The sequence below is a fragment of the Scophthalmus maximus genome, chromosome 16 (genome assembly GCF_022379125.1).
Source record: "Scophthalmus maximus strain ysfricsl-2021 chromosome 16, ASM2237912v1, whole genome shotgun sequence".
In the NCBI taxonomy this organism is placed as follows: Eukaryota; Metazoa; Chordata; class Actinopteri; order Pleuronectiformes; family Scophthalmidae; genus Scophthalmus; species Scophthalmus maximus.
The window spans coordinates 18,126,167-18,135,867 of record NC_061530.1 but is presented as its reverse complement, the minus strand read 5'-3'; the positions used below and the strand labels follow the sequence as shown (position 1 = coordinate 18,135,867).

The window sequence follows — 9,701 nt, the reverse complement described above, 5'->3', positions numbered from 1 at the left end:
TAGAACATCATAAACTAAGATGACTCCTTCACATGTCTCATTATATCCATCCAACTGTCAAGTTCCCCAAATATTTACCTTATGTAAGACCATGAGGAAAAGCTGCCAATCTTCATATCTGAGAGGCTTTGACTATAGAATATTTGTTTTAGTTTTTTTAAATCGACTAGAATGGTAAACAATAATATTTTTTAAGTTTCCACAGACTAATAATTGCAGCTACACAAATAATAATTCCAACTTGTGACTACCACGTTTTTATTTAAATAATTTTTGGGCAGCCATTGCCACCATTGCTTACGAGAAAAATTCCTTTATATTTATGTCAGAAAGCACTTTTGCAAGAACCAGAGTTGATCAAAGTGCTGTACAATATTAAAGAGAAGTCGTCTACACAAAATAAAATAATATGAAGTAAAATGAAATGCTAAAAAAGTGAATAAAAACAAACCCAAGTAAACACGGCGTCTTCAGTTTAACCTTAAGTATGTCAATGAAAGAGGAACACTTAATTGTAATAGTATTTCAAAGCTTTACAGTATATACAGTAAACCCACAATCAGATGAAGAAAATTATCATAGAAAAGGGTCTGAAAAACTCTGGGGAAAAACCAGATCAAATGCTAGTTATGACTTATGGCTCATCTGGCGGACAGATAAAACGCCAACGCCTGCGCGTACATTTTGGATAAACAAAGATTGTAAAGCAAAAAAGTGTCACGCCCCAAAGCTTGTAATTATTGTTGGGTGTTTCCCGTCAACATCACACCGACTCACAGTTTTATCTCTCACTCACACACACTCACACACAATGGACGGAACTCCGTACAGTAGCTGCAAACTGAGCGGCTGATGTGATGTGAGATGTATATTTGCTTTGACGATTAGGGAAATGCTTTCGGCTTGGCTGACCTGAAAACTTCACCCTCGACTGCACGTGAACGTTGCACAAAAAAGAGCAAGAGTCTGCAGCCGTGCAGGCAGATTCTCGGGGCCGGTGAAGATTTGCAGGTATAATGTTTGTAATGTGCAGTTGAGGTTCATGGCGAGTCATTAGTTTTGCAGATATAACGATTAATGGTTCTGTATGATGAGTCAGGGCATGAGTGCCTGTGCCCAATGTAATCCATCCAAAGCCAAGTCAAACTCAAGGTGTAGGTAGAAAAGAAGTCAGAACATCACCAAAATCGTTAGGATTCATCCCCTGGGGACCACGAATATCTTCAACAAACGTCATGGCAATTCATCCAACTGTTTTTAAGTGCAACAGTCACATCAATCTTTTAAGTGCAGTAGTGAAAGGTGGCATGTCTTAATCTTTAATCAGGTATATTAAATCAAAATTTACACTTTAAAAAAAAAATGAAGGCCAAATTCTTGTTTGTGTTTAAATATTTAACATTTGAACTTTGACTTCTCTTTCATGAAAACAGAAGTTTGCAGAAGAAGCCGACCGATATGGATTTTTGGGGACCGCTGCTGATACCAATATTAGGGAGTGGTGAAAAAATTGTCCCTAAATCATTTTGCCACAAAGAAATGTAATTGAGGCTTGATATTTTACAGTTTAACCAGAATCTTAATGATGAATAACTATAAAACAAAAAAACACAAAGACAATCAAATATAAAGAACTTGAATTTTTTAAAAATATGTAAACATAAATGCTTTTCTGCATTGTTTTTATTCTGTAAAAGAAACGTTTTCACATCAGTATTTGATATCAACGCGGATACCGTCATGCAAGGCTCATACATCGGACGACTTTTATCAGCCGACCGATAAATCGGTCGGGTATCGATACGGACGCTCAGATATAGTTTTGGCCCTTGTGTCAAAATACGACAGCCAATACTCAGTCAGTTATTTGCTATCACATAAATGCAGAAAAAACCCCCGGAACAAAGGTGTTGTGTGAATGGAAGCGGACGGGTTTCAGCTGGTGAACGTGTGGGCTGTTGTTCCGAGTTATTTTGGTTCAGAAAGACTCTTCCCCCTTATTTGCCTGCCTGGCATCGCAGCAGTGTGTGGCGGGTGACAGACGAGCTCACTCGCCGGGCGCAGACACTCTCTACCCCTTCGTCCACGGCCTCTTCGTGACTGCAGGGACGCGATCCGCACGCGTGGACGTCGGCATCTGAAGTGTTTTCCCTCCCCAGGTCATCATGCGCAGGCTGCTGGCTGGATGCTGCGGCCTCGCTCTGCTCAGTCTCTCAGGTAAACTCTTGGAATGGGAACAGTTGAACGGATGCAGAGGACATATAGATGGTCCAAAAAAAAAAATATCGACATGAGTCAAAGTGTCGTTACAGCAGCAGTATAAGTATTAGCATTATCTCCCAATAAGACAATCAGTTATTCGGTTGTAATCTTTTCTTTTTTTTTTCAATATATAGTTTTTAGCCTCAGCTACGCCACAGTCAAGTGTTTTGCATGTTATTTTTGAGTGTTCAATACCATTACTTCCTGGACATCTGGGGGGAGAAAAGAGGAAGTTGTCTTCTGACACAGACTGTTTAATATTATTGTTATGTTGATGAAGCGATGTCGTCTCAATTCTTTTTTATATATATATGTATATATATATATATCATCTACAGTAAAGTGGTTGATTGCAAACAGGGTGTGCAAACACACCCTGTTTGCAATCAACCACTTTACTGTAGATGATTTGCAGAGAAAGATAAAAGGGAAGACAGATATGAACCAGAATTTACCTTCAGCAAACATTTAAAACAACAGTCACATCAATACTGTACATGTTAAAATGTGTTAATCAATTATAATTTCAAACACAAACAAGACTTCAGCAGCACAGTGCTTATCTCATGGAGCATTAAGTTTGATTGACTGAACCAGCGGATCCATCATATTATCCTCCACCTCGTCCATTCTAAGGCTACAAATGAATATTATTTTCATTAGCACTTAATGTGTCAGTTATTTTCTTTCTTCTTCTTTTTATTTTTACATTAGTTGATTTGTCCTTAATCAGTTATTTGATAAGATACTGAAACAATTTTCAAATGGCTGAACCCAAAAGAGGAAGTTACAGAATAAGACTCTATCATGTAATTGTCATGTATTGATTTCTTCTTAGTTCATTTAACATATGATCAAATATTCCATCAGTCGATTACTTGATCTTGAATCACACTCGCACTCAAGAAGATGTAACCCGCAAAAGTCTTCTTTTTCTTTTGATAAATTATTGGAAAAAAATGACATGCTCATAAAAATGTTCGCTGCACCGATTGATTAATCAACAGATTGTTTAGGTACACGGGTTGATTGAGATACAAATGATTGCCAACAGCATTGTAGTATGGATTATTAATTCATGTAATTTCACATAAACATGAGGCCTTTTCCGGGGGTTCAGCTTTTCCTCTGGGAACTGTTGCAGCTTCTCTGTTACGATTAGAAATTGAAGATGTTTTTACAGACTCAATTAAAAAATCTGTCTCACTAAATATTTTGAAGTGAGCCTCTGTTTAGGTGGATCTCTGGAAACGGTGATTTTCCACACATGACTCTTCCCGCCTTGAAAAGTCAAAGTCAAAGTCAAAGCATCATATTAGGGCATAAAAAGCATGTCTCCTTAAATTCAATCGAGCCGCACCAAATTTCACAAACTCGTAGATATTGATTTTCCATCAAGATGCATGAATTATTACCTGGGACATTGGTAAAAAAATGTCAATATATCTCGCAATGTTACAGGAAGCGGGGGGACAAAAACCTGACGACCTTGGCTCCCACCCCTTTGTCCAGATCCATTCAAAAATTAATATATACCAAGTTTTGTGGAAATCCGTTTTCTAGATTTTGTGGAAATCCGTTTTCTAGATTTTGTGTAATACTGCTGACATCCAGTCCTCGGCGGAGGCTAGAGATTTTTCCGTAACTGCCGTTGTAACTGTGTCACATTTCCCTCCATCTTTGTTTGTCTGCATGTCGCTCAGCGGCCCTGAACCTCAAGATTACCCAGACGCCCCGGTTCTACGGCGTAAAAAAGGGCAGCAACTTGGGAATAATGTGTGTCTTGAATCCACGCCTGCAGGCCACTGTGCGCTGGTACAGGGCTGAGTCGTACGATCGGGACAAATTGGAGCTGAACGGCGAGAGGATTACACTCCGTGAGAGTAGCCTGACCAGAAATGCATTTCTCCACATCCGCAACGTGCAAGGGAACGACAGCGGAGTGTACTTCTGCAACGTTGACGGCACATGGGGGCCCGGAACTCAACTCGTAGCCATGAGTAAGTGGGCGAGCTGCATGGGACGACCGCGCATGTGTCTCGTCGCTGACACGGGAACACTCCGATGTGTTTGAGTCATCGTCTTTCCTCTCACAGGCACCATGGACCGCTCCGAGGCCCAGTACCGGTCCAGGATGAAGGAAGGACTCATCATCTTCCAGGCGCTGCTGCTGGCCGCGAGCATCGCCGCCATGCTGCTGCGCAAACGAATGCGGGTGAGGAACGGGGCCCACGGCAGTCTGCCACACTTCACTGTCGTGGTCACTGACGTTAGGTCTACAGGGAGCGCACATTCCCTGTATGGTGGAATGTGACTTTCTGACAAGTTCTCATGAATAACCCTCACCCTCAGCGAGTGTATGACATTCTTACTTGAAGAAAAACAAAACACCATTCGTCAGATAGACTAAATTTTCCTTTCCAACACTTTGCTTTGTTTTGTGTTTCATTATTGTGGAGATCATTGTGACGTACGTACTATTTCAAATCGCACCGTTAGAATAATGTTAACACCATTGCTTTTGTCGAAACTTTTCTCACTCATGACACAATCTATTTCTCCTCTCCAGAGTCGTATGATTTTAAGCGTTTTCTGATATATCTGTTCACTTCTGTGGTCTTGTGTCCAGCGTGTTTATTAAGAGCTGGTGCAAACAATGTAACTGTACCTGCGTCCGTTTGTCCTCTTTTCTTCTCTTCCTTTCACCAGTCGGAAAAGGATGACAGCATATACGAGGAGCCTGAAGTTGATCACATCTATGAGGTTTGTTGAAATACAGTAATATTTATCAACCACAAGGACATTTCTTTTGTGTCACTGTGAAGGAAACAGAACGTATGAGCACGGAAAAAACAACCAGGACACAATCTCCTCACGCCCCCTGAGATCCTGCTGTCGTCATGATCATATTTCCCTCTGCGTATGTCTGTATCTCATGTTTGGTTTTTCCATCACTGCTCATGCTGCCTGAGGTTTAAGTGGCTTTTTTTTGTATGAATAACGACACGTTAACTTTCGAACAGCAGCGTTTGTAGGTTGGAAGAATAGATTGTATTACTTTGGTGGCAAAAGTCCTTGAAAAAGACTTTTGAGAAAACCTTTTTAACATGTACCAGCTGCACAATCGTATTACTTTACTTTGACTAATCGAGTCCAAGCTGAAACAAACTTTATTGTCTCACATCACATTATTTGCAAGCTATATTTTTCCTATGTGAGAGTAGTATCCCCCGTGTTACATGACTAAGACTGGCTGGTTTTTCCATCTCTCAGGGTTTGGCGATCGAGACGTGTGGCGGAGATCTGTACGAGGAACTCTCGCCGTACACTCAGGCCGACGGAGGCGACGTAGCCGAGGCGCCGTGGGAGTGAGGCCGACGCAACTGAGCTGACAAACCTCAACACCTTCACAACATCTGCTCTTTACTGTACATGGTACAGTTTGAATAACACATTCAGCCCTTAACCACACAGGTGTGAGGCAATTTGATTCTGGCACAGTGAGTAGTTTGTTCGCAAACTATGGTTATTCTCAAATACTTGCTACATAAAAATATGATGTGATGCGATTCAAAGTCCACTGAAATGTAAATAAATGATTCTACACGTCCGTTGTTACAGCTGACAATGGCGCATCTAGTTTATTAATTGTGTTGTGTATGATTTCATAATGTCTCCTCTGACTTGACCGTTCATTGTCTGTTCGATCTTGTACCGACAGTATGTAAAGAACGAGCTCACGACGCAAAGAGGAAACGTCACGGAAATGTGGTGCGCGTCTGAACGAGGCCCTTTGCTTGTTTCTGTCGTTTGATTATGATTTTTTGTGTTTGTCTTTTGTTTGGGAAACAGAAGTACTATTATCATTATTTGTATTATTTTAAAGTTTAAAGTTTACCATGTTCAAAAAGGAATTACTGTAAATCAAACAAGGTGAGCAACAGAATGTTCAGAATCAACCAATCAACATATACACAAGTGTATAAATAGGCAATGAAGAGATAAATAGTCAAGGAAATAAATAAACATTCTCAATGTGATGGTTGGTGGACATTTGAAGTCTGTATTGCATAAAAGCAATGATAATAAATAAAATCTGTATTTTGTTTATGCAACAGGAATAAAACAATAAACACTTTTCTATTTGCTGGAAGAAGAATTATTTTTTTATTGGATATCACATGTAAAAAAGTACATATTGCAATTTACTCACTAGAAAAAATAAAATCTAATAAATAGACAAACATATCTCTAAATAAATACATAAATAAATAAAAGGATAAAGATAAATATAAATATGAATAAATAGATAGATTCATTAACACATTATTACACTAATGTGCTGGACAGATTCTAGTTGGGGGTGAGTAGAGATGAAACCAGCGGGACTGTTCTCAGGAGATGACTTTGAATTTCCATCCTGATGAGTTCCCACGATTCAGCACTGTGGTTCTACACACACAAGAATATTGTCATTAGAAACATGGATAGATAGATAGATAGATAGATAGATAGATAGATAGATAGATAGATAGATGGATAGATAGATAGATAGATAGATAGATAGATAGATAGATATATGGATAGATAGATAGATAGATAGATAGATATATGGATAGATAGATAGATAGATAGATATATGGATAGATAGATAGATAGATAGATAGATAGATAGATAGATAGATAGATAGATAGATATATGGATAGATAGATAGATAGATAGATAGATAGATAGATAGATAGATAGATAGATAGATAGATAGATAGACAGATAGATAGATAGATAGATAGATAGATAGATAGATAGGTAGATAGATAGATAGACAGATAGATAGATAGATAGATAGATAGATAGATAGATAGATAGATAGATAGAAAGATAGATAGACAGATAGATAGATAGATAGACAGATAGATAGATAGATAGATCGATCGATAGATAGATAGACAGATAGATAGATAGATAGATAGATAGATAGATAGATAGATAGATAGATAGATAGATAGATAGATGGATAGATAGATAGATAGATAGATAGATAGATAGATAGATAGATAGATAGATAGATAGATAGACAGATAGATAGACAGATAGATAGATAGACAGATAGATAGACAGATAGATAGATAGATAGATAGTGAAGACACTACAATAGATAGATAGATAGACAGATAGATAGATAGATAGATAGATAGATAGATAGATAGATAGATGGATGGATGGATGGATGGATGGATGAATAGATGGATAGATAGATAGATAGATAGATAGATAGATAGATAGATAGATGGATGGATGGATGGATGGATGGATGGATGGATGGATGGATGGATAGATAGACTTACCATTCGCTCAAGGATGTGACGCGAGAGTCTCTTGAAATACATCTGCAGCTTCTTGCTCTTCTTCTTGTGGCTGTGGCTCTTCAACTAAACGAACAAACAAAATGAATCTCCCGTTACACTGTCGCCATGGAGATGCTGATGCATTCAATTTTCAAAAGATATATAAGTGAGGATTGCGTCTAATCCACCGTGACACGTACACAGGAGCGAAGGCCGTCGGCCAGCTGCGTCACCACGTTGAGGAAGTTCTCCACTCCTCTCTCCTCCCATGATGCCGAGCTGTGATCCTCCTCGAACAGGACGACCACCTCGTCCAGGACCTGCACCGTGAAACCAAGTCTGTCCTCCGCCTGCGAGGAGACGAAGAAGAAGTACAAGAGGATGAATCACATTGCTACAGGGATTCGTTTAAGACACGAGATGTTACTGAGATACAACAAATATAATAAAACACCAGTTTCTCACATTAAAGTAAAGAAATCAAGTCTTTCCTCATGTTTTTCTTTGACTTACTGAAGCTTTGGACGCCTGGCTGTACAGATCGTTGGGGAAGGCCACAGTCTCCTCCACTTCAGCCTCCTCAGTGGAGTTAGTGGAGTTATGAGCCTGCATCACACAAACACACATGAGGAGTTATGTCGACTCTTAAAGTTAAGACATGTCAATGACTTTAAACATGACACGAAGACATCCACTCACCATCGTACGCAGCAGATCCAGAGAGTTCTCACTGTACTGTCTGAACTTATGGTCCATCCACCTGCAGCTCAGTGCCGAGCCTGCACTGTACAGACCGAGACACAGGCAGACGAACAGGATGCTGTTGTTGAACATTTTGTCAAAGCGGGTGCTGTAGGTTGACTGTGTGTGTGTGTGTGTGGAGTGAATTCAGGTGTCCACTGGTGATGTGCTGGAGCAGACCTGCAGCGCCTCTTTTATAGCAACACTCACCTATTTCATTTTCCTGACCTGAACTATGTGGCTGTGGGAAAAACCTGCACACGGACTGTGTGGCTTTCACACGCTTCAAAACCACAACACACATGAAGAATGTCACACGCCTTCCAACGTTTGATTCTGTGTCCTGATGCACACGTTGATATTTATGTTCTTGGCAGAAATTCATGTTGCTAATAAGATTCATTTTTTAAAAATGTGTTAGTTTACCCGTTTTGTTTGTGAAAGATGTGAGGCAATGGATGTGAATCTATTTAGTTCCAATGTCAGTAGGTCTCCCTCTGATTCAGTCTGCATATAATAAGAATAATAATGTTTTGTTTCAAGCTGCAATAATTAATACTTTAATTTGATAACATACACAAGCTGTGAAACTGTAGGTGTGACTTCAGTGTTTCCACATACCAGAGATGCTTCACCGGGAAATGTCTCAACCAAAGAGAAAATGAAAGTGACTCCTCCCTCTTACCCTTACACGGGTTGGAGAGAAAATATTGAAAGTTTTGGATGAATAGAAATTAACTTTGTGAAACACCCACAACTGGGCTCCATGTTCTTGGCAGAAATTCATGTTGCAAAGTTTTTAATTGGGATAAATGTAGCATGTATTTATTTATTTAAATGTGTTTATGAACTTATACTATTTGAAAGATATGAGGCAAAAAATGTGAATGTATTTAATTCTAATGTTAGGAGGTTTCCCTCTAATTCAGTCCCTGCAGTGAGACAAAACTAATGTCACACATCCAAAATTGTGTCCTGATGAAAATAATGAAATAATAAAATATACACAAATATATAAATATCATGTCCCACTTTAATATTTATTTTTCCTATTTATAGTAATACCACAGATAGAATAGAGTGGAAAAAAAAACATAAAAACAAACACAGCTTATATTTATTTCTCCTTGTTCTGCGTGAAAAATCTATTTTCGCGATTTTAAACGCCAGGTAGAAAATTGTTCTCCCTCCCCAAATTAATTTGTCCTTGTAACCTAATAAGGACAATTCTCACACATGTTGGAGTCACTGTCATACTTCATTGATAAAAACCTGCAGGTGTCATTGTTTCCACCAGGCATGACAGTATTAAGGGGAAGTTCCTCCACAGAAAGAGAAAATGAAAATGGCTC

General features: G+C 39.0%; 2 protein-coding genes across 2 annotated transcripts; one reads left to right on the top strand and one right to left on the bottom strand.

Annotated features, from left to right (window-relative positions):
- Positions 1–2,003: 2,003 nt before the first annotated feature.
- cd79b (CD79b molecule, immunoglobulin-associated beta) lies at positions 2,004–6,409 on the top strand. The gene is made up of 5 exons (XM_035613407.2): positions 2,004–2,217; positions 3,966–4,262; positions 4,359–4,477; positions 4,972–5,025; positions 5,536–6,409. The coding sequence occupies exons 1-5, from the start codon at positions 2,166–2,168 to the stop codon at positions 5,632–5,634; spliced, it is 621 nt and encodes a 206-aa protein (XP_035469300.1). The 5' UTR covers positions 2,004–2,165; the 3' UTR covers positions 5,635–6,409.
- Positions 6,410–6,417: 8 nt separating this feature from the next.
- Positions 6,418–8,495, bottom strand: LOC118287837 (interferon a3-like). The gene is made up of 5 exons (XM_035613408.2): positions 8,308–8,495; positions 8,122–8,214; positions 7,809–7,958; positions 7,609–7,692; positions 6,418–6,714 (listed from the first exon to the last, which is right to left on the bottom strand). Exons 1-5 carry the CDS (start codon positions 8,440–8,442, stop codon positions 6,616–6,618), a joined length of 561 nt encoding a protein of 186 aa, XP_035469301.1. The 5' UTR covers positions 8,443–8,495; the 3' UTR covers positions 6,418–6,615.
- Positions 8,496–9,701: the final 1,206 nt, after the last annotated feature.